Below are 25,282 nucleotides of genomic sequence, written 5' to 3'. Positions count from 1 at the left end.
GTCTGCCTTCATAGGCTCTTGCTCATTAAATTCTTCTGTATCTGCCAATTCATTTCTATACAAGCACATTAGTTGGGAAAAATATCCCAGAGAGCGTAGGATACTTGGTAAAAACAAATAATTGAAAAATGGCTTCTTAGTAATATACTAATTCTGGAGGAAACGTAAAACTTTCCAAAACTATCTTGTTGTTGTGTACTGTTGAGTCAGAACATGCTTGAAGCTGACCAGCCAGTGGGTTTTCAGAGGCAGTTAATTGCACAGGAGGAGATTACCCATTCTTCTCCCATGGAGTAGCTTATGGATTCAAACCAAATGCCTTTGAGATTGGAATGTAGCTACTTACCACTAGAGCTTTTTAATTTATCTAAATAAGATAAAAGCTCTTCTGTGTATCATGATGGATCTAGATATATATTAGCAGCACCTGTTTTACTGAAGGAATTTCTGCGTCAGCTCCTGGGAGGGCTGTCAGCAGGGATCATTCAATTTTTGATCCCCTTGAGGACTATTTCTGCTTCTGAAATTCCTCATGACCAAGATCATGCCCATCCTGGATAAGTGCATACAGTTACGGAGCCATAAATGCATAAAGATTTCTAAATGCAAAGCAAGAGAATTCAACTAAAGAATTTATCTTGTGGTGTTGACTAAGGATGTCATCAGGCTACTTCATAGCTCACTAATTTTCTCTTAATCTTTACTATATAGAAGACTCTCACTGAGATACAGTGACACAGCATCTACAATAATGGTTCTAAGCATAGCAGACATTGTAAAGCTGGTATAGAATTGCACAAGATTTTTATCTAGTGTGTATAGTCCCGAGTTAACTGAATGCTGCCTAAAAACAAATATTCTGTTTCGATGCACTTTTTTTTTACACATAAGATATTTATTCTTAAGACTTTCTGTAATAAACATATCTATCACACATTAAATTCCACCTGAGATTCTGCTTCAGAAAAACAAACAAAAAAACTTATGACATGAATGAAAGGCAAAATACATTTCTCAAAGACACTCTTTTGCATGAGAATTGTACAAGATAAGAATATTAGACATTTTGGGGCTTTGCAAGTCTTAATTAAATTATTAAATCACACATGAGACTATTGTTGTTTGTTATTATTTGAGTAAATTTGTTAATTGAGTTTTTGCTGTTTGAGTAAATTCCAACTTATGCGAAGCTCATGTAAAACATCTCCATAACATTTTCTAGGCACTGACCTTGCAGATGGAGATTTTAAAATTTGTCTTCTTAAGTGCTTCAGGATAGATTTGAACCACTAACTTTTCAATTGAGTGCTTAATTGCAGTAAAATGTAAATAGCTGAGTAACCAGCTTCTGTGTTTCAAGCGCACAAGGACAGTTAGAAGGGATCTTGGAAGCACTCACCTATCACAGCTGAGCATAACATACTTTATGTAGATCTGGTACCTAGTTTTTCTACTTATACTGTTCATGTTAGATTTCTAAAATGTATTAAGTCTTTTACCTATTTTAAATTGGAATTTTATAATTATTCAGCATTAACATGATTTTTATTCTCTATTATTTGACCATAAAAATGTTCTGAACTTTTATTCTGTTACTAATTATTTTGGACTTGATCTGGCATTAAAAAGTAGAAAACAAGTGATAGCTCTGAGAAGTACTTTACACTATAGATATAGAAATACTATGTTTTGGAGAAAAAGGAATTGATTTTGAGAAGATATCACGAACAATGAGATGAATTTTCTAGTGATGAAAGGTGAAGAGCAGTGGAGAAAACATCAAAGGAATAGTTTCTTTTATGTCAAAGGAAGGAGATTTGATAATCACTCTCAATTCTCCTGTGATAATTTTTTTGTATAATCCAGGAGTGAGCAGGCAAAATAATCTTCATAATTACAATCTTTAGCATCCGTATTTCATTGTAAGATAGGCAAGTTACGGTGATTAAAACTTTGTCTTTTCCATTTAATATAACTCCACTCCAACACAAAGACAGAAGGAATTTACATTGTCATCAAATTGATTCTTACTCTTGGCAACCCTCTAAGACAAACTAGAACTGCCATAGACCTGCTATACAGACTTTCCTAGGCTATAATCTTTAGGGAACCAAACTGCCCCATCTTTCTCCCACTAAGTGGGGAGTTTCCAGAAGATATGTGGTTGATAGCCCTGCCTTAACCACCATCCCACCAAGACTCCCTTCTGTGTAATAGAATTAAAAGGTGATAAAACCTCTCCAAAAACAACCAAAAATTCTAAGCACACTCTCGGTGAACAAATTCCAACTCATAGCAACTCTCCCCAGATTTTTTAGGGCTTTAAATCTTCATCATAGACAACTATTTATCTTTCTCTTACTAATAACTGCTGGTAGTCCAACACCTTAATCAATAAATCACCATGGTTCATTTCCATCTAATAAACTAGTTAAAAATTGCACGGGGGAAAAAAGTATTAGGGCAGCAGAGATTAATAGACAGATGGTAACAGGTGAAGGAATAGGAAAAGTGCAATAAAGATTTAATGAGAAAGGCATTGATCAATAGTAATGATATAAAACAATGTATATGAATAATTGTGTAACATACAATGTATATGAATAAAAAGAATGTAAATGAATGTTTTTATGAAGCCAATAAAACTGCATTTTCCTAAAAATCCAGTGCCATCCTCATCTTCTCTGACACAGTAGAGCTCATTGCTGAAGTCACTGTGTCAATTGATCCTTTTCAAGGACTTCCTCACCTTCACTGTCCCTACATCTTTCCAAGCATGATGTTTCTTTCCAAGGAACAGTCTCACTTAGCTACATGCCCAAAGTGTATGAGGTGAAGTATAATGATCTCTGTCACTACGGAGCACTCTGGCTGTACTTTCTCCAAGACATATTTGTTTGTTCTTTTGACAGGTCCTGGGATATTCAATACTATTCTCCAGTACCACAACCCAAAGCTATCAATTCTTTTTCTGCTGTTCTTATTCATTGCCCAGCTCTCGGATGTTTAGCAGGTAATTGAGAAGACTATGACCTGAATCAGGCACACCTTAGTCTTCAAACTGACATCATTGCTCTTTCACATTTTGGAGACATTTGTGACAACAGACTTCCCCAATAAAATACACCACTAGTAAGGTGGAAATGATGTGTCAAAGAGTCATAGTCATCATCCTGATAGAAAAGAATTTATTATTAGATGAAAACAGTGGTTTTTACACCTTTATGTTGAGTGTTGAGTGACTGGTTAAAGTTTTAAATATTGTAGTCTGACTACATATTGAAGAAATATATTTTATATCTTCATTATATAGGATTTTTTTAATAAGCACTGTTTCTAAATAGTAAATATATACTTTGCAGCCATATTTTTTGTATTTTCTACAACAGCTCAAAAAGCTCATTATTCTTGAACAATTGGCAGGGGAAAGTGATATAAATACCCTAAATTTTCCAGCCATCCACAGTTAACAACTGATGTATCTGTTATTCAGAGCACATTTTATCTCTTATAAAGTGTTATAACAGATTAAACTTTCTATTTTCCCATCAGAGGATCTAAAACGCATATCCCAGCTGCTTCATAAACTTGATTCCCAGTTTTTGGAGCTGGAATGGTTGCCTCCTGTCCTTATCAGAAGAGAGAATTCTGGACGTGCTGGCTGCAGCATCCCAAAGTGAGCAAAGCACAGCTTGCCACCAGCCAGGTCCTCTTTCCTAGTGTCCTGAGGGAGGCACAATGCTGCTGCAAGTTACAGAATGTTCGAAGGGGGCATGTTGGCGAATTCGTATTTGGGACGCCTTCTGTGGTGCACAGGTACTTCATGAGACTTGGACAGATCTAATAGTCTTGGCAGTACAACTGTTTGTGGTGTTAGGGTTGAGCTTTGCCTACGTGATCAGAGTTTACCTATTACAGGGCCAGTACATTGTCGCCTATGCCTTAGGACTCTACCACCTAGCTTTTCAGAGCTTTTCTTTCTCCAAAATCAGATCCTGACCTAATGGAAGATTCAGATGATGGCTCTTCCTTGCCGACCAAACAGAACGAGGAATCCCTGCCCTTCATCCAAAGGCTGCCAGAGCTCACATTTTGGCTCTTTGCCACCAAGGGCATCCTGGTGGCCATGGCCTGCATATTGTTCGAGGTGTTCAACATCCCAGTGTTCTGACCCATCCTGCTGATGTACTTCATCATTCTTGTCTGTATCATGATGAAGAGGCAGATAAAGTACATCACAAAATACCTGAATATCCCATTCACACATGGCAAGAAGAAATGCAAAGGGAAGGAGGATGTGGGAAGACATTTGCTAGTTACAAGCTCGACAGAGTCTATCACCTGAATCTCAAGAATGATTTGAGCAATTGTAACAATGCCTTTTTTTCTTCACATAAGGTAGTGCATTGTCTTTTTAAAAAAGAACTTCAGTTATTTTTGTCAGAAATATCAGATTATTGAAGAAACTTGCATTTAATTTTTTAGAGACGGTCACACTGTTCACACTGGTAGAGCCCTAGTAAGGATGGTGCAGCAGACAGTCTGTGGGGCCAGAGGGCAGGTGGGTGGGTTGAGACGGCCTCTTGCACAGGTGACAGCGAGGCCTTTGTGGAGGGATCCAAGTTCTCCAGGACACCTGCAGGAGGGGTCAAGCTAGGACAGTCCTGCACAGGATGGCTCACCTGATGTCGCCTGTCTGGAAAATTTGCACAAAGAAAAGGTGACTACCCTTAGGAAAAAAAAAAAAAGAAGAAGAATTCTCATGTGGCATATGTTATTCTCTCAAAAGACTGTAGTGAAATAAAACCTAGTCCTGAGGGAGCAGGTCATGTTAAGGGAGCAAAGGGTATAGTAGGGAATGCATATAAGTACAGTCCAAATAAAACATCCAACTGGGTAGAATCAAGGATACTAAATGCAAAAAAGTCTTATCTCTGGTGAAACTAAAGGAGTGACTAGTGACTGATGACTCACTCAAGACATTTTTGGGTCTTTAAAGAACAATCTGCCTTAAGAACCACTGGATACTTCATTTTTTCCCCTCCTCTTATCCCCATCTTAAGTGGTTTCCTATATTCACAAGAAATTTCCAGGCCTGGTGGACTGAAAACCCACTATAATCTTCAGCAGGAACAATGATTGCCTGCACTTGAGAACACCAGCGAGCCTGGAGAAAGTTTTTGAGGTGAGAAGAATGGTGAAACAAATTAAAAAGCAGGGTATTCTTGAAGAATTTAGACAACAACAACAACAAAAAAGCCAAGAGAAAGGATTGGCAGCTTCTCTCAAAAGTTTATTAATCTAGAATAAGTCGAGAGGCAGTTTGATATTCCTCTAACCAGTCTTTTATTCTCAAGGGTTGTTCCGAGGATGTCCTGGATGCCATTGTTAACTCAGTTTGAGGTACTGACAGTTGTTGTTGTTGTGTACCATAACGTCAGAACTGACCCATAGCTTACCCTCCAGCAGGTTTTCAGGGGTAGTCAATCTCTCTCGGGAGAGAATGACAATCATAATTATCCTCTCTCTGGCTTCCAAGTAGTCATTGAGAGTAGGGTTGCTGGGAATCTTTATTGTTGCTGTTGTTGTTAGGTATCATTGAGTCAAGTAAGATCCATAGCTGACCGTCTGATAGGTTTTCAGAGACAGTGTATTGCTCCAGGGGAGATTGCCCATCCTTCTTTGGCAGAGCAGCTGGTGGACTTGAACCACATACCTTCAGGATTGCAGCACAGCTTCTGGCCACTATGTAATTACTACTTTGCCACTTTAGACTAGTTATTAAACTTATTTAAGCATTAAAAAGCCAGAAGCTAGCATGTTTTCCATCACAACTTTATGAATAACAGATCTGAACCCTGCCATATCCTGCACCATCCTTATCATCCTCAATATACCTGAGTCCATTGCTTCAGTCATCATATCAATCTAGTTGAGGGTCTCCCTCTCTTTTGTTGACTCTCCACCTTTCCAAGCATGATTTCCCTTTAGAAGAATAGCCTGCTTTTCTTAACAGCTTGCCAAAATATGTGAGTTGAAGTTTCACCATCCTTGCTTCTAAGGAGCATTCTGGCTGCACTTTCTCGGGCATTTCTATTTCTTCTTCTTGCAGTCCATAGGATATTCACTATTCTTCTCCAGTGCCACAACTAAAAGGCACCAGGAAAAACTTAAGTAATAGACTTTTCTTAGAGGAAGTAAAAATGTGGCAGAGGGAAGAACTGGTATATTTGCATGGCTGGGCACAAAACGTCATATGTAGCTATTTAAGAATATTTCAAAGATAGAGAATTCAGTTTAAAAGAAACTATATGGAGTAATTATTAGGTTATGTTGAAGGAAATCGTGGGGATGTTATTTTTTAGCAAGGTAGAAAAGTGAGGGAGATATAAAGACCTGTGTTACCTGAAATGTTGTGATTTGTTTATCAATCACAGGATGGTAAAATAGAAATTTATTTCTTCCTTCATTGTGCCTTCTGTAAAGGAAGAAAGATGGTGTTAAACAGCCATGCTGTTAAAGATCTTATGATCTCTGAAGTACGTCGAAAGGCAGTTACGTTAAATTCTTGAAAAGGAAACTAGAAATTATGAATTGATATAACCAGGTAAGTTTAGGAGATGGATCATAGAAATTTTGGCAGAACTGCAACACAGAATATGATAAATGAATGTTAGTGATATTTGGTGCTAAGCTGTTAGAAATTATCTTAATAATTGTTGCCTTTATGACTATATTTTATTGATTTGTCTTCTCAAGTCAATGATAAACTCTCTTGTTGGTTCCTTAAAACATATTCTATCTGTTGAAGTGACTCAGATCCAAGCTTACAAAGCTAATTGTAATTCCCCCCCTTCTTTCTTTTCTTATAAGATGGCACAGCATTATTCGTTTTGGTTTTATTTTACTGTCTTTTTCCCCCCTATAAAGATTATTTTTGTTGTTGTTGTTTTATTTATTTACTTGTCCCCTCCTTTTTGTGTAAGGCATTGGTAAAAACAAACAAACAAACAAACAAACAAAAAAACCCCAAACAACTCTGCTAATAGGAATGATTTCCTTTTTTAGTATTTCCTTTACAATCCCTGATATACCATTATCCTCTTGACATAAATGCTTCAAATTTAGCACAGCAAAGAGAATTAATCTTGTCCTTGGTTTAAACAACTTTCCATACATACTTCCTGTGTATTTTTTTGTTTATTTCTTTCAGTAAATGATATCAATATTTACTAAATAACTGAAACAGTGCTGGCTTCCTTCTTTTTCTCAGTTCTAACTGACCAGAGCCAGCCATTGGCTTGTGTCTGTGGTTTTCTCTTCCCCCTTTGTAATACTTACATTATGCTTCTTCAGTTCCATTATTAAACGTATTCTTTAAGCACTTTTAAAAAAATTGTAAGAGCCTACTAAGGATATATTTTTCTGTATCTTTTTATGAACCTTGAGACGATTCTTAGGGAGCTCTGGTGGCTGAATGGTAAGAAATTGCGCTGCATCCCAAAGGCATGTGGTTTGAATCCACCAGCTGCTCCATGGAAAAAGGATGCACAATCTCCTCCCATGCAATTTACTACCTTTGAAACCCACTGGAGGATCAATGATAGGTCAGTTCCAATTCAATGACAAATGACAATAGAAAATTCTTAATAATGACTCAAGTTTGATATTAACATAAGTCTGGTCAAATCACTTTTCATTATAGTGACTACCTTTGTCTTCCAAGATTTAGTAAAATCTCCTGACATTTGAACACACATTCCTTCAGAATTATTGTACCTTTCTATTTAGTCTTGGGTCTCTCAACCATTTATAGAGCCACTCTATTCTAAATTTAACTTTATGAAATAATATTTGTTTACCTTTTATATTCTCTAGGGAGCTTGGTGGCCTGCGTTAATACTGTGGTGCATTTTCTAGATGTCAGTCATCACAATGCCCAACAGAGTCTTTGTTCACGTTATTATGCTTTTAGGTGCTGTTAGGTCAACTATAAGAAATAGCCACTTTAGCTTGTTGAGAGTGTTTAATAGAGTTTGAAATTTTGTCTTTTGAGACCTCTCTCATGAATATTTAACAATAAATCTTCCCTGATCCCCATAGATCACATATGTTTCCTCTAATCTAAGGTACTTTTATAATATCTTCCATTAAAATTAAAACATTCTTTATTTTAATTTAGGGACCACTGGTGGTGTAGTCAGTAGGCAGTTGCACTACTAATCCAAAATTCACCCATTTCTGGTAGTTCTAATCCATTAGTAACTCCACAGATAAAAAAGGGACAATATTCTCCTTTCAGTTAACAGTCTCAAATATCAAATGCAGGGTCAGCTATGAATCACTTCTTACTTGACAGTGAAAAGAGAGCTATTTTAATTTAAACTTTCTAGGAGAAGTTATTCCTTGGAAAGGGACATCTTATTCTTGGAAAGGTGAAGACTTAGTAAAATAAAGATCTTCAATAAGATGCATTGGCACAATGACTGCAGCAATGAGCTCAAGTGTCTCAAAGATAATGAGGATGTCATAGGATAGGACAGAGTTCAAGTCCATTGTTCATAGGGTCTCTATAAGTTGTTGTTCACTTAGCAGCACCTTACAGCGAGAACAACAGCAACAATATATTCACCAAATTATGAGTATTTAAAGGCCTTTCTTATATATTTGTTCATTTTCCAGCAATACCAGATTTTTTTTACAAAATATGTTCTCAGTAAATATTTGTACAATGAAGAGATAATAAATTGTCAAAGTACTAAATAGAAAGACTATATGAAAAGAACAGATGAATGATTCATCATTTCTTGATATAGTGATGACTTTTATCTTAACCACTTCACATTTCTTTCTTGTTGAATAGAATGAAGTTACCTCCATCAACAGAATGTCTGTTTTTAACAACTCCAATCTATACCCCCGCTTCCTACTGACAGGATTCTCAGGCCTTGAAAGCATGTATGGCATCATTTCCCTTCCTATCTTCTTGGTTTATATCATATCAATTACAGGGAACATTATCATCCTGTTTATCATCAGAACCGAGCCTTCCCTCCACCAACCCATGTACTACTTTCTGTCAATGCTGGCATTCACTGACCTTGGCTTATCCACGACTACCTTTCCTACCATGTTCAGTGTCTTCTGGTTCCATGCACGAGAGATTCCCTTTAATGCCTGTCTTGTCCAGATGTACTTCATTCATGTTTTCTCAATTATTGAATCAGCTGTACTGTTAGCCATGGCATTTGACCGCTTTGTAGCAATCAAAGAACCTCTGCGTTATGCAACTATTCTAACCAATAGTGTAATAATTGGCATTGGATTGACAATTGCTGGAAGGGCCCTGGCTCTGGTTTTTCCAGCCTCCTTCCTCCTGAAGAGGCTTCAATATCGAGCTGTCAATATTCTTTCCTATCCCTTTTGTCTACACCAGGACCTCATAAAGACAACTGTATCAAGCCGCCGGGTCAGCAGCATCTATGGTCTCATGGTGGTCATCTGCTCCATGGGACTAGATTCAGTCCTTCTTCTACTCTCTTACCTCCTCATTCTTGGCACAGTGTTTAGTATAGCCTCCAAGTCAGAGAGGATCAAAGCCCTCAATACTTGCATATCGCACATCTGTGCTGTACTCACCTTTTATACACCTATGATTGGACTATCTATGATCCGTCGTTATGGGCAAAATGCCTCTCCAATCGTTCATGTGCTCATGGCCAATGTCTACTTGCTTGTCCCACCCCTCATGAACCCTATTGTCTACAGTGTCAAGACCAAACAAATTCGTGACAGAATCCTTAAGAAGTTCAAGAAACAGAAAGTGTAGTTGGAAGAAACACTAGAAGTAGTTTTCCTTCCCTATGTTCATAATAATCTCTTATTAATGTAGAAATTTGAATTTAAACATGACTAGCAATATGTAATCTTTAATATGATATTGTTGTCAGGTAACGTAGAATTGACTACAACTCATAGTGACTCGATGAACAATATATTTGAACTTTGCCCTATTCTGTGCCAGCCACATGGTCTCTGTTATGCCCAAATCCATTGTGTTAGTGACTGTGTCAACCCGTCTTGTGGAAGGTCTTCCTCCTTTTTGCTGATTCCCTACCTTTCCCTGCATATCTAGCTCCAAGAACTGATTCCTCCTGAAAATATGCCAAAGTTAATGAGATGAAGTTTCATCATCCTTGTCTCTAAGGAGCACTTTGGTTGCGCTTAATTCAAGATAGATTTGTTTATTCTGCTGTCTGTTAGTCTCACTGTATTGATGATATTATGTTAACTACTAAGGACAGTTCTGTTTTCAGATTATGTATATACTATAATCATCCACCTACACGTAAAAAGTAAACCACAAATCTTCAGAAGTTTCAAGAACCAAAATTGTTAGTAAAATTCCTAAAAGTTGTAAAATCTGTGCATTGCCTGAAGTAAAGGTGCAAAGTTACTCCTACTATAAGTTGTAATAGAGGTGTTAACAATTGTGAGAACTTACTAAATAGTTATAAAAAGCATAAAATTGTTTGGAAATCTGTGGCTGAGTAGAAGGATAATAGGAATAGTACTGTTTTAGAAAGAAAAGAAAGTAGTTCAGTCTTAAACTAAAAGTCCATTTTTCCAGAAAGAGTACCTATAAAGTAAAAGTAAATAAAGTGTAAAAAAAGGTATATAAATAGCAAACAAAATTTTATTTCAAGTAATAATAAATTGTTATGCATAGTCTTTAAAATAAAAAAAAAATCCAAGCAAATCAAGTTTACTCTTAAATGTTTTATCTTCGTTGAAAAGAGAACATGAGATGTACCTATACTTACTGCTAAGATACCACCTTTCTAACATACTTTCTGAGATTACCTGCAAATAATCTAGACGTGGAACCGCACATGAGCTCCCATATCTTCTGTGAACCCTTAAATCAGCCTCCACTCAAAGGAATCCAGCTCTCGTTCATAAACTATGATCCCATCCAGGAGATAGTAGATAGAGCAGTCATTGTCCCCACTTCCCAAATAACACTGAGGCTCCCATTTCAGAAAGCTGCTTAAAAAGAACAATAAGGTTAAAGAAGAAGCTGAAAAGTGGGTCAGTGGAGAGAAGAAAAGAAGTTTCAGGTCCCAGAAGAAGAAGCAGCTTTCTACCATCTTACCTCACAGGCAAAATTAAATTCTCAGAAGGGACTTTCATATTTGTCTAAGGGCACTCTTCTTAAACAATTAAGTTTAAACACTTATATAACAAGAAAAGCACTCAGATTACTAACAAGAAACAACTCCTTAGTTATAAGGCATCTGTTTTGCCTAGAGCTGTGTTTTTGGATTACTTACTTGAGTATCTTACATTCATGTATCCACATAACTTATCTCAGGACTAAGTACTCTATTTCAGAAAACCGGCTACTCCAGTGGGACAGAGAGAATCAATAGACACCTCAAGGAGACAATTGTAGATATCCTTGGGATGCTAGCCACACCCATGAGCATCCACAGCTAAGACGCATAGGGTATTTGACCCCGAGCCATCTTTGTTTGGACACAGTAAACCCCACAGTGGTAGGAAGGGAAGCAAATGTTTCTGGGGAATCAATGGAAAGGGGATGGATCTAGGCATTGCATTGTCATTAAAAGACAAATCCAAAGTCATTTGAAAAAGGTTTTCCAAGTGTTTCATTCATTCTTAGAAATAACCATTTGCCCTCTTCCTGAAGTTCCACAGGCCATTGAAAACCTTTTCCTAAACGTGGGGGGGAAAATCCCCAGAACCCTAAATGTAACCTCATGCTTCATGTGCAGAGGTACCCTAACAGGAAATCAATGTCCACCACAAGCCCAGAAATTAAAACCAAATGTTTGAGAAAAAGAAGTGAGAGATCCCTCCTTCACTCCCCCTGTTTAAGCTTTCACGGAATTAATTACTTAGAATTAATTACTCTTAATTGCTACAGGTCAGTTTCATCGGCCAACACTGTGTGAAATGATGGGGACCCAACTTACCAACCTACTAGGTCAGTACAACTGTTTAAGATAGAAGGTATACAATGAAACCCCAAAACCCAGTGAGTGATGTGGAAATGCCTCATGCAAAAATATCCATTCCCCTCCTTCTTTCTCCACTTTAAATGGCAGTTGGAATAATATAGAAAAGATAGGAGGCTTGCCTGCCTCTGTATGTCTCTACCAGATCTGTGAAGACAGGGCCTGTCCCCAACTGCCTGACTAGCAGGTTCAGGAGTTGCCTTCTAGGGATCATAAGGCCCTCTTTCTTTCTGTTTCCACTCAAATAGGGTGAAGCCCTGGAGTATTCTTTATGGTCTACCAATTCTTGCAGCAAATTAGCAGTGCAAATTGAAACTTGGAAAAACAATGAGTGACCTCCAGAAACAAGAATTCAGTACTATAGGCCAGTCACATGAGTTGAAGATGAGTCATGGACATAGCAAACCCCCATTTACATGCTGAACTGCATCATTTGGTGCCAAGTGGGAGTTAAAATGATCACAAATGAGATATTCAGAGCCCTAACAGTACTAACCTAAACTAAACTAAGAAATGAAATTTATCAAAACAGACTGGTCTTATATTATATGCTAACACAAAAAAAGTGAAGTGTGTTAAAATGTTATCTAAATTATTGTCTAGAAAGAGATGATACAAAGAAGGTAATAAGTGAGATAACGAGAATTATCTGGAAAATTGCTCATGTCCTTGTACAAATCTGAAACACGTGGAGTTCCCAAACCCTGGAGAAGAGAGTAGTTCTCTGCCTTCAGAGAACTCAAAACCCTCAAGGTAAAAGTCCTAGTCATGGTTGGGTCTTTTTGGATAATTCGATGCCTTTTTGCATTGGCAGTCAGAGCTATACATTCCACCACTGGAATAATTATCTTCCAGAAAACAGCATCACACATGTTTTATGTAAAGCACTATCAGCTCCTGCAGAAGCAAGCAAATTGTGATACTCCTAATGGTTATTGTTATCATGGAGTCTTAAAGGGAGGAAATGAGGAAGGAGTTTCATACACCCTAAGACCTGCAGAGCCCTGATAAGGCCTTGAGTCTCACCCCTTAGTCCTGTTATCTTTGAGAAACTTCGCTTTCCTAGTTTCTGCCTTTGGAAATTGAAGCTCAGGTTACATCCAGATACTAACATTTCCCACCTTTGTAAAATCTACTTAACCAGAGACCACCAATAGGAAAGTAACACAGCGAGCACTCCTATTCAGCGCTATATAATTTGATAAAAGGTAAAGACAAACTTTGAAGGGGGCACTTGGTTCTTAAGATATTAACTCTGCCTAACTAAACTCTACTGGCAATAAAGCCTCTTCCTTTAATGCAACTGGTGTTCCAGTGATTCTTTCTCCAATCTGAGTCCTGCCTTCCTGTGACAATATTTCTACAAACTGTTGGTCTTAATAATAATCTGAAAATATCACTGAGTACATTTTTTAACTTTCTATTCTGGAAGGGAAGGAAAAGAACAAGACCTTTCTTATTAAGAAAGAATGGTGAAGGAGTCAAATTTGCACCCTTTCATTACTTTGGTCATGTGGCGGGGATGGACCAGTTCTTGGAGAAAGACATCATGCTTGTAAGGGTGGAGGGACAGCACAAGAGAGGAAGACCCAGGATGAGATGGATTAACTCAGTGACTAGAGAAATGGGATTAGATATGGTAGAGACAATGAGATTACCTCAGAATAAGACAGAGTTCACACCTATTTTACCTACGTTCCCTATGAGTTGCAGGTGACTCCATGGCACATAACAAAGCAACAGTGCTAACATATAGAAGAGAGGAGGCATGAACTTCTCAAATCTGTCTCAACAAGGGAAAGTTCTGAGGAGATTTTTGTGGACAAGGGTATGAAGAAGAGCTTGTACAACACATTTAGTAAGGAAAGGCAAGATTAGAAAGGGTGAGGGTATTCGAATCACGAGGTGTTTACAGTTGGCCTCCAAGATCCCATGTTTAGTCTCGTTAGATATTTAGTCATCACAGGACACACACTGTAGGTTTCCCTCTTTCAAGATGATGGATATCCAGTTAGGTCCTTCTTGTTGTTATTATGTGCCATCAAATAGGAATTGACCCATTATTGATCCTCCAGTGAATTTTCAAAGGCAGTAAATCATGTAGGAGATTTCCCATCTTTCTCCCTTGAAAACGTCAGTGGATTAGGACCTCATGGCTTTGGGTTGGCATTGCAGTCTCCTTACTACTAGGCCGCCAGAGCACCCTATTAAATTCTTATGTATCACAAAACACTCTTTTTCAGAATGTCTGCCCTCTAAGGAGTCATACAGGAGTTATTCCTATTCTTAAGTCTTGGTTTCAGTGTAGCAGATGCTCAAAGTCCAACACCTCCTGAAGAATGAATAAGTTTTCTTCAGAAAAATTTGTCACAGACAAACATAAAAGCAAACAGTATTAGGTTTATTAGTGAAAGAAGAATGAAATACAAACAGCTAAAAGCAGTACATGGTCTAAGAGTCAGACAATGGAGTCCCTCTCACAAATGAGAAGGAACAGGGTCTAGGAACAGAAGTATTGATGGGATTCTTCTCCTTAATCTTAAATGTTTCATATTTCCAATTAGTGACTTTTTTTCTGATTGATGATGAGAAACAACTTATTAAATGATGATCACAAGTGTTTTCCAAGGTTGCTGCAGTAGCTTTGTTTCCCCAAAGTTATAGATCCAAGTTCCAAACATACAGTGGAGTAGAATGGAAGAGCTCTCTTAAGGACGAGATCCAAGTTACCGCCCTTGTTTGTTTTCCTGCTTCATTCTTAGACCCTTGTCTCCTCATTGCATTCCCTTTGCTGTCTCTGACCCTAACATTATGGCACCTGAAAGTTCTTATCAAAGTTAAAGTTTGTTAAGAGGGAACACCTGAAAGGGCCCAGGCTATACATTTCCTAGGTTTGTGCTGCCTGAATTAGTTGCATGCTGGCTTTCTTGGTCTGAACAGTCTTAGGGGTAAATACCTTAATTAAGAATATAATGTAGACAAGAAAACAAAATGGAAAATTAAAGTCTGTCATTAAGAATAAATATAGTAGTAATTCAGTTAAAATTCTCTTGTTGTGGTTATTATGTGCCATTGAGTCAAGTACGACTCACAGTGACTCTACAAACAACAGATTTGCACTCAGTCCTATCCTGTGCCATCTTCATCATCTCTGACATCCTGGAGCCCATTGCAGCAATCAGTGTCAGTCTTCTTCATTGATGGTCTTTCTTTCTTTTGCTGACTCTCCATTTTTCCACACATGATGTCCCGTTCAAAGATTAGCCTCTCTTAACAGTATGTTCAAAGTATGTGATCAAATTTGCCATTCTTTCCTCTAAAGAACACTCATTTTGCACTTTTTCCAAGACATATCTGTTGTTCTTTTAGCAGTCTATGGGATATTAAATAATATTCCCCAATATCAAGGTTCAAGACATCAATTCTTCTTCTGTCATCATTATTTACTGTCCAGCTCTCAAATGAATTGCAAGTGACTGAAAAGACCATGGCCTAAATCCAGCCCACCCTAGTCTTTAAACTGACATCATTGCTACTTAGTAATTTGAAGTGGTCCCTGACAGCAGATTTTCCTAATACAATACATCTTTTGGTTCTTAACTGGTGATACCCAATGACTTTACTGACTATATAATATGTTGTTGTTGTTGTTAAATGCCATTGAGTCATAGGCGACTCATAGCAACCCTATGAATGAGAGTTCTGGACACCTGTCTAACTATTGTCCTTTCTCCTCTTTCATCCTTTCTTATAGTTCATGCACAATAATTTCATGACCCTAGAAATGCACTCTGCTTCACTTAATTTACTATCTCTCTCCTATTAAGTTGCCATTAGACATGGTCATTTTATTGTCTTTATAATTTTACCTTTTCTGATGATCATATACTCAGAACCACACTATATAGTTTCATTTAAATATATGCATATAATATTTGTTATAGATACACATGTATACACTACATGAACATTCAAAGAGATATATATGTATTATATAATCTATTTATTTTAAATTTCTAAAGTATATAAAGTAATTCTGTAAAATATCTGTGATATATGCAAATTTAAATCACCTGCTACATATTTGTAATACTAAAACATTGTGATACGAGGTAATGAATAAACAGACATTAAAAAGAAATAAATGAAAAACTGGCCAGTGCACATATGGAAATTTAATGTTTAAAGAAGAAAAAAAAACACATCACTTCTTTGTGGATGACTTTTTACATTTACTGTATTAGGAAAATAGTTTAGAAATAGAAATGAAAAAAGGATTTCATTTTGTTACTTCACATTTTATGTAAAAAGTAGTTATAGTTAGATTTAAATGTAGAAATAAATGTATCAATACATGTACAACAATAATAAAATAAATGTTATGGATAATAAAGCTATGCAAAAGTCTAAAGTTTGACAGTGGTAGGCTTTACCATAGGTAATATAATTATAAACTCTAATTTTCCATGTGAAAAAAATTATTAGATATAAAACAATAATAGAAAAATTTTGATAATTTATATACGCAAATAGCTCATGCAAAGAGAATTTTAAGAATCTAGTCAGGCAACTTGTGTGGAGCAGAAATAAGTAAATAGTGCAAAATATATACAAAACAAGCTAAATCATCAGAAGTTTGCTACTTATCAGTTCTACTTTTGAGTATTGAAGTTATATATAGTTTTCAAATATGCACCAAAATTTTTCAAAGGATACCAATATTGTTTCTAAATTAGAAAACCCTACATATATTACTAGTAAAGAAATTAATAGGTATTCCAGGGAGATGTTAAGCAGTCATCCAGCTGAAATATGTTGGTTCAAATCTACTCAGCAGATGCTTGACAGAAAGGTTTAACAATCTGCATGTGAAGGGTCACAGCTGTGAACACAGATTAATTCTATTCTGCACACACAAAGTCACCTTAATTCAGCACTGACTCAAAAGCAACAAACAACAGTGAGATGAAAGAGCTAATAAATTGCAAACAAAGAACAATTTTACTTTATATATAGATAGAAAGAAAGCTATATGATATACTTACCAACATGGATTTCCAATTTTGATATTAAAACGTTGTCTGTAAAATCATACCCAGTATGTTATAATTTACACATATTAAATTTCTTAACTTTAATCATCTCAAAATGACTTACCAGATTTATAAATTCATGGTTGTGGTAGGTGCCATCAAGTCCACTGCAACTCCTGATAACCCTGAGAACAACAGATCTGTACCTTCCCCTATTGGTTGCCATCGTCCTGTCGATCCTGCACTAGCTCATTGTGATAGTCACTGTGTTAATCCACCTCCTTGAAGGTCTTCCTAGCCTTAGCTGACCGTCAACTCTTCCTAGCATTTCTCTCATCAAGGACTGATTTCCTCCTGAAAATATGCCCAAAGGAAGTGAAGTAAAGTTTCACCATCCTTGCCTCTAAAGAGCATACTAGCTGAATGTTTTCAGGATTGAGCTGTTTGTTCTTTTGACAGTGCAAGGAATCTCCAGTGCTCTTCACCAACACTTCATTCAAAGGCATTGATCATTCTTCTGTCACCTTTAATAATTGTTCAACTTTTAAATGCGTAGGAAGATATCCATGACTTGGATCAAGCCTTAGTCTTTGACTTTGAATGTTTGATATTTGGAGAGATCCTTGACAGCACATTTCCTAAATGTGAACTGTTTTTGTTTTTTTGGTTTTTAAAAATATTTCTTCACTGCTGCTGCCACGGGTGTTGATTGTATATCCAAGTAAAATGAAATTGTTGGCAACTATTTTTATAGAGAATTTAAATTTGTGTGGCAATACTTTCATCAAACAAATACAGTTTATATTTATTTTAAAAATAATCCAGTAGAGCATATGGTCATAATCAAAGGAGAAGAACTAATGAATTTAATCTGCATTAGGGTAAAGACCATAGATTATTTCAACTTAAATGTATATATTTGACTGAAAGGACCATTCAAGAATATAGCTGTTATCTATCTATCTATGCATGTATATCTATATCGATGGCACATAACAACAACAACATGTTAATATATATTATAAAGATGCTTAGTTATAATTATATGTATAAATAGTTATACAGAGAGAAACATACAGTTATGTATAGTTAAATATTATAGATCACAATCTTAAATCACTGTTAACAATGTCTTTCAAGTAGATTCTGATTCATAGTGACCTTATAGGAGAAGATAGAATTTCCCCTATACAACTTCTAAAGATATACATTATATAAAAAGAGACTGTACATTTTTTCCTTTTGAAGTAACTGATTTATGAAACCTCCAACCTTTCATTGGGCAGCTGATTTCTTAATTACTGTACCTGCAAAGTTCTTATGACAAATGTTAATTCCATGTTCTGGGAATGAAGACATTTATTTAATAGATTCTTGCCATATTTTCTTTTATGAAGGAGAATTTATAAACAAAATTTTTATTAAAAATTATTAATAAACATAACAATAACATACCATATTTTACTCCAAGTGATACAATGAAAGAGGCACATCTCTTTTTTACAATAGCAATCAGTCTTTGACTTCAAAGTAGTTTAAAGATTATTCAAAAAAAAAAAAAAAGAAAAAAAAAGATTATTCAGAGTGCAGCGTAAGTAAAATATCTTGGAAGGTAACTTGGTTTGCACAAAATTTTAGTACAGAAAAGAGTTTTTCTTAAGGGGATTAAATCACCAGTAAACCAAGGATTTAGAAATATTTTTTAATAAAGACATGGAGAACTCGCTCTCTTATCTGTTTAGTCCTCACTCCATAAATGATGGGGTTAAGTGAAGGTGGGATAGCCAAATAGAGGTTAGCAATAAGAATGTGAATATAGCGAGGTATCTTGTGTCCAAATCGGTGAGTAAGAAAAGAGAAGACTGAGGGAATGTAGAAAACGCAGAGGACTGCGATATGGGAGCCACAAGTGCTTAGGGCTTTTTTCCGTGCATCCTGGGATGGGAATTGGAAGACAGTATGGAGTATATACACATAGGAGATGGCAATAAATACTAACATCAGAAGAAAGAGGGAGACCACAAAGAGCCCATAGATACCATTGACACGAATGTTCCCACAAGACAATTTTGCAATGCCCATGTGCTCACAGTAGGAATGGGCTATTACACGAGCCTGGCAAAATGGTAGGCGGTAAATAAGATAGATCATGGGAAGTACAAGCATGGATGGATAAATTATAATGAACATACCCATACCAAACAACACACGGGCTGTTAGGATGGTTGTGTAGTGCAGTGGAGCACAGATGGCCACATAACGATCAAAGGCCATGGCGAATAGGACCGCGGATTCCATGCCAGTGAAGGTGTGGATCAAAAACATTTGAGTCACACAAGCTGCAAAGTTAATCTCATGAGCATCCAGCCAAAAGATGCCCAGCATGCGGGGCACAGAGGTCGTAGGAAGTGCTAAGTCAATTGTTGAAAGAATAGCCAGAAAATAGAACATTGGGTCCCGGAGGGTATGCTCCGTCTTGATTACTAAGAGGATTGTGGCATTGCCCAACAAAGCCATAAGATAAAGAGTGCAAAAGGGCAGGGCGATCCAGGTGTGGATCTCTTCTAGACCTGGGATTCCAACGAGGAAAAATGTGGTTGGGTGGAAAATGCTGCTGTTGTGATAAATCATTCTTCAAAATGGTACAATAGGGGAAATAGCTGTTTTAGTGAACGCTCATAGTGAGCTCTGGTGGCCTAGTGGTAAGGGGCTCTGCTGCAATCCCAAAAGAAATGCACTTCTAATTCACCAGCTGCTCACAGGAAAAAGATGGGCATTATTTTCCCATGTGATACACTGGAAGGTCAGCTGTGGTTCCAATCAGACTTGATGGTCCACAACAACAACAAATAGTGAAAGGAGAAGAAAATACTTGAATAAGGGATTTTTATTCAATAGAAATTAAATGTAAAGGTTGCAGAATTCTAAGAAATATTATATATTATTAACTTTAGAGGAATTTTGTGTGTCCTGTATTCCTTGTGAGTTCTTTGATTAGTAGGGACATATAAAAATCAAAGATACACACACTACATACATATACAGAAATAGAAAAAGAATGCAAGGACCCAAGTCAGTAAATTCATGTATCTAAATGCAAAAGAAAACCTACAGTAGTAATGTTGGTTCCAAGTCACAGATACTCTAAACAAGGTTTTAGAGGTCATGCTCTTTACAGGAGAAATCTGTAAGTAGAATCTATAGTTTCCTCTCTAATGATATATCTGTGACTTACTGACATGGAGATAAATATGGAAATATCTGCAGTGGCCTACGAGATGCTGCCTCAAGGGCAGACACAGAATGATAAAAACAAATGTGTTAGTCCTCTGATATATTTTCACAGGAGCAGACAAACTGAGTTATATGTTAACGTACTTGAGGAAAGAAAGAACAAGTATAATAATAATAAACTCTATAGCCAATTTTCATTGATGGTTCTATTGACCTATTGCCATCCCATGTGGTGTGGCTTGGTTTAGGATGGTAACGGTTGTTAAAGTATCTGATTATTTATTTTGTTACCCATTTTGTATCAGTTTCCCTGCACCTATCTCTTCATTTTACCATTACTACAAAGCTAAAACTTACTGAGTTCTCTTCATTGTTGGTTAAATCAGTGGAAATGTGAATAGCAGACAAAAAGGACGGCTTCAGGAGGAGTTCATAGATTTAAGGTTGACCTTTTTGAGTGACACAAACTTGTCAGGATTAGCAGTCTCACTGAAGAGACAAATGATTCCATTGCTTGTCTACAGGAAATAGAGGAAGGCACTTTTAGAATGTCTTAAAAATGATGTACAGGTAAGCAAAGCACTTAAAAGCTCCATAGACTTTATCTGGATTACCATCTTAGGGCATGATGATTTAAGACAAGGATGAAGCATCAACTTTTTAACTTATCTTTAATATAGCTCCATACAGCTGAAAAACTATCAAGCCAGGAAATACATCAAGGTGTAAAAATTAAATTATATTTCCCTTCTGAGATTAGACCAGAGAGACAGAATGAAAGAGAATGATATGATAGCCTGCACAATGACTTACTAATTGTGCTTTTTACTTATTAAAATATCCGGGTAATGTTGCTTACAACAGTGACAGGCTACTGACTCACAACAGATCTTTGCAGGTCTGCTATCAACTTTAAAGTGAGCATAAGAGGTGTAAAGTTAATTTTGGCTCACTTAAAAATTTCCTAACAGGTGAAGCTGTTACTATATTTTATTGACCATCTCATCATATAATCATTATGCATATGTATTTAAGACCCTTGGCTTTTTTATGTATATTAAAAAACATCCATCTTCTTTTTATAGGTTAAGGTTTTTTATAAATTATTTTATATTTATAAACTAAACTACATTTCATGAAGAGTCTAACATTTTTACCTACCTCTTCATTTATGTCTTCCATGTGGCATTAGTACATAACTAAGTTAAGAGAATATCCACCTGTGGACTTTTCTTCACAGGAAAGAAGACACTGGGATAATATCAAGCCAAACAGCTCTGGATCCTTTTCTTCAATATCATCTAAGAAGAGTAATTTTATACTAAGGCTCTACTTTACATGGAGCTCTGGGATTAACTCCACTGAGACTACTGAGTAAACTTTGTTGTTGTTGTTGATGAATACCACTGAGTCAGCATTGACTCATAGCTGACCCTCTAGCAGGTTTTCAGAGGCAGTCAGTCGCATGAGAGGAGATTGTTCATCCGGCTCCTGTGCATCAAAATGGAAAGAATTTACACACAGCAAAATAGAAATGTGGAGACTAAAACATATATTAATAAAATAGAGCAAATATGAAGATATTAACATTTTTTTCTTTTTTTTTACATTTTAAGAGCATTTATTATATTATTTTCATGCGTGGAGACTTTTTTCCTCCTCAGGAAGGTAGTGAAGGAAAAAAGCCCCGAGTTTCCTCTCCTACTTGCTTTTTTTTTTCTTTTTAAGCTTAATTTTTAAAAAAATAATTTTAATGAGCATTTACAGAGATTTTTGGATTTCCATTCATTCATTGCTGCACTTCTCTCCCCACCCAGCCATCCCCCCCGCCAGTTCGCTCCTCTCTTTCAAAAGTAAAAGAAACACTCCCCCGCCCCTCTCCTGCCGCCCCAAGTACATTCCACTATGCAACCTTAATTGTGGACTTTTGTGATAACCATAATACCCTATCATACATCACTTTTAAATTTTCACTCCCTCATCTGTTTCAGTGCAGTATACACAATCCATCCAGTTTTTCTCAGTCTTACCCCAACCCTGATATCGGTCCCATTTTACAACAATGGCACCATGCAATATTTGTCCTTTTGCGACCAAGATACTTCACTCAGCATAATGTCCTCCAGGGTCACCCATTTTGAATAATATTTCATGAGTTCCTTGTTTTTCAATGCAGCATAGTATTCCATTGTGTGAATATACCACAGCTTCCCTATTCATTCGTTTGTTGATGGACACCTGGGTTGTTTCCAACTCCTTGCTATTGTGAACAGAGCCGTGATAAACATGGGTGTGCATATATCTGCTTGGATGTCAGTTATGGTCCTTTTGGGATATATTCCCAGTAGTGGAATTGCTGGGTCAAATGGTATCTCTATTTGCAACTTTTTGAGAAAGTGCCATACCGCCTTCCACAGTGGTTCACCATTTTACACTCCCACCAACTGTGAATAAGGGTTCCAGTTTCTCCACAACCTTGCCAGCATTTGCTGCTTGCTGTTCTATTAATTTTTGCTATTCTGACTGGGGTGAGATGATATCTCATAGTTGTCATTCGTCTTCTTTTAAGTAAAATTTTAAATCTGATTCTATTCTGTTGTGTTATTCATTGTCATAGAGTTAGAATAGCTGATTTTCAGTTGGTATAAATCACATGGGAGGAGATTGCCCTTTTCTCTCCCACGGAGCAGGTGGTAGATTGAAACTGCTTACCTGTCAGTTGGCAGGGTAACTCTTCACCACTAATCCACCTGAGCTCCCTAATTCTACTCTAGTCACCCTTAATTATCTATGCATCTTGATTATATGATTGATCAATTTCAGACTACAGAAATTACCAAAAAAATTGTTATTTGTATCTTCATACTTAATGAATAGTGATAAAATTTTAATAGTAATTTTATTAATTGGTTTTCTTTGTAAATATACAGATATTATCCTTGCCTTGTTAGTGTTGTACTTAAAAAATTATTGAAATGGTTTTGTATGAAGAATACGATGTAATTTGTCATCAATTTTCATCAAAGCCTGTTAGAACACATGCTTGTCTGTTACAAAACACACACAACCAACCTAGTTAGCTCACTAATATCCGGGGCACAGATCTTTAAGCATTCTACTTTAACTTTCACAGGCTTGTATTTTTCTGGATTCATACTTTATGCATTTTATATTTCTATTATTAATGGATATTTACAATTGTTCTAATTTTTATCCATGTTTCATTAGCACATGAAGATACTTAATGTTTTATTCTGTCAGCAAAATGAATGTAAAATATACTCTGAGGAGGAAATTCTTACTCAGTTGTATTTTGAGTGACTTCCAAATTTAAAGGACTGTTGTCCAGCAGTGTGTCAGACAGTGGTCTTGTCCTCTTCTTAAGGTTTTCCACCAGACACCTTTTCTAGATACAGATAATGGCTGTCAGGTCCTTCATCCTTTTCTGTGGGTGATGGCTGTTACAGTTAGTGTACCAATATTAATACTTTATAGTTAACTGACATTACACTTTATTCAAATGTCGTTCTTCAAAAGAAGATCTTATGCCTTATTTCTGCTCCAAAATCAGCTCCAGGATGCTACATTACAGTTGTCATCATTTGTTTTTTATTTCTCTTAGCTGCGAAAGATTTCTAGACTTCTGTCAAATTTTTTTTATGATGTTGGGAGCTTTGAAGATTACAAATCAGGTATTTTCAATAACAGCTCTTTATTGACCTATTCATTGGTTAGATTAGGACCATATCATTTTCTTTTTTTTTTTAAATGAGTATCCATGAGGTGGAGTGCAATTTTCTTAATAATGTATAAGTGCATTCCAACTGCATGACTTACCAATACTGATATACTGATGTTGACCTACAACACCCTGTTGAAGTAATTTTTCCACTGTTCATGCTGAATTTTTTTTCTTAATCTCATCTTTAAATCTTTCACCTTTAAAAGGAAATCACTATGCGAGACTTGTAATATTCTATTTCTATACTCATGATTCTAAGTTTTACTATATTATGGATTTGTCTGCTCTTTGGGTAGCTCTAGTAGTCTAGTGGTGAGAAACCATACTGCAATCCTGAAGGCACATGGTTTGAATCCACCAACTGTTCTGAGGCAGAAGGATAGGCAATCTTCTCCTGTGCGATTAAATAGCCTGTGAAAACCCACTGGAGGTTCAATTGTCAGTGTGTTTGGATTCAATGGTACACAACAACACACAAAATTCATTTATAGATTTATGCATAGTTCTTTTATAATTTGGGTAAAGATCCAATATATTTTATTTAGTTTGTTCTTAAATTACTTACTCTATAATTGGACATTGAGAATTTTTTAACCTTACTCCCATATCTCTATGAAATATGCCTAAGGTGATGTGTTCTGTGTGTTTTAAAGAGGGCTAATTCTTAACAGAGAGCTCTGGTGGCTTAGTAGTAAGAATCTGTGCTGCATCCCCAAAGGCATATGGTTAGAATCCACCAGCTGCTCTGCAGGAAAGGGATAGGCCGTCTTCTCCTGTACCATTTACTGCCTCTGAAAACTTGCTGTAGGGGTCAGCTATGGGTCGGTTCTGACTCAACAGTACTCAACAACAATAACAGCAAGGGAGCTCTGGTGCCCTGGTGTTAAGAAGCTGTGCAGCAATTTCAAGGCATAGGGTTCAAATCTACCAGCTGATATGTGGAAAAAGGATGCATAGTCACTTCTCATGTGCTTCTGAAAATCTGCTGGAGGGTCAGCTGTGGGCTAGTTCTGCCTTGATGTCATACAACAAGAAGTTCTTGGCAAAGGGAAGACAAGAAAATTTTCCATGTCATAAAATCCATGGCACTATATGATTAAGGATGACAAAACTTGATCTCATATACTTTAGGTATGTCATCAGGAGGGATCAGCACTTGGAAAAAGACAACGCTGTGTTGCAGACTAAGGGTAAAGTATTTTTATACTTATAAATAATGAGACAGACAATCA

General features: G+C 36.6%; 2 protein-coding genes and 1 pseudogene across 2 annotated transcripts; 2 read left to right on the top strand and 1 right to left on the bottom strand.

Moving 5' to 3' along the window:
* Window positions 1-3,613: 3,613 nt before the first annotated feature.
* Window positions 3,614-4,345, top strand: LOC102853703 (annotated as a pseudogene).
* A 4,542-nt stretch (window positions 4,346-8,887) lies between these two features.
* Window positions 8,888-9,829, top strand: LOC102861435 (olfactory receptor 51G2-like). The gene has a single exon (XM_006885516.1). It carries the CDS (start codon window positions 8,888-8,890, stop codon window positions 9,827-9,829), a length of 942 nt encoding a protein of 313 aa, XP_006885578.1.
* Window positions 9,830-18,763: 8,934 nt separating this feature from the next.
* Window positions 18,764-19,705, bottom strand: LOC102853300 (olfactory receptor 52J3-like). The gene has a single exon (XM_006885690.1). It carries the CDS (start codon window positions 19,703-19,705, stop codon window positions 18,764-18,766), a length of 942 nt encoding a protein of 313 aa, XP_006885752.1.
* Window positions 19,706-25,282: the final 5,577 nt, after the last annotated feature.

This window comes from Elephantulus edwardii, unplaced genomic scaffold, assembly GCF_000299155.1.
Source record: "Elephantulus edwardii isolate Elephantulus edwardi_28Jun2011 unplaced genomic scaffold, EleEdw1.0 scaffold00044, whole genome shotgun sequence".
NCBI classification, from domain to species: Eukaryota; Metazoa; Chordata; class Mammalia; order Macroscelidea; family Macroscelididae; genus Elephantulus; species Elephantulus edwardii.
This window is presented reverse-complemented; position numbering and strand designations above follow the sequence as displayed.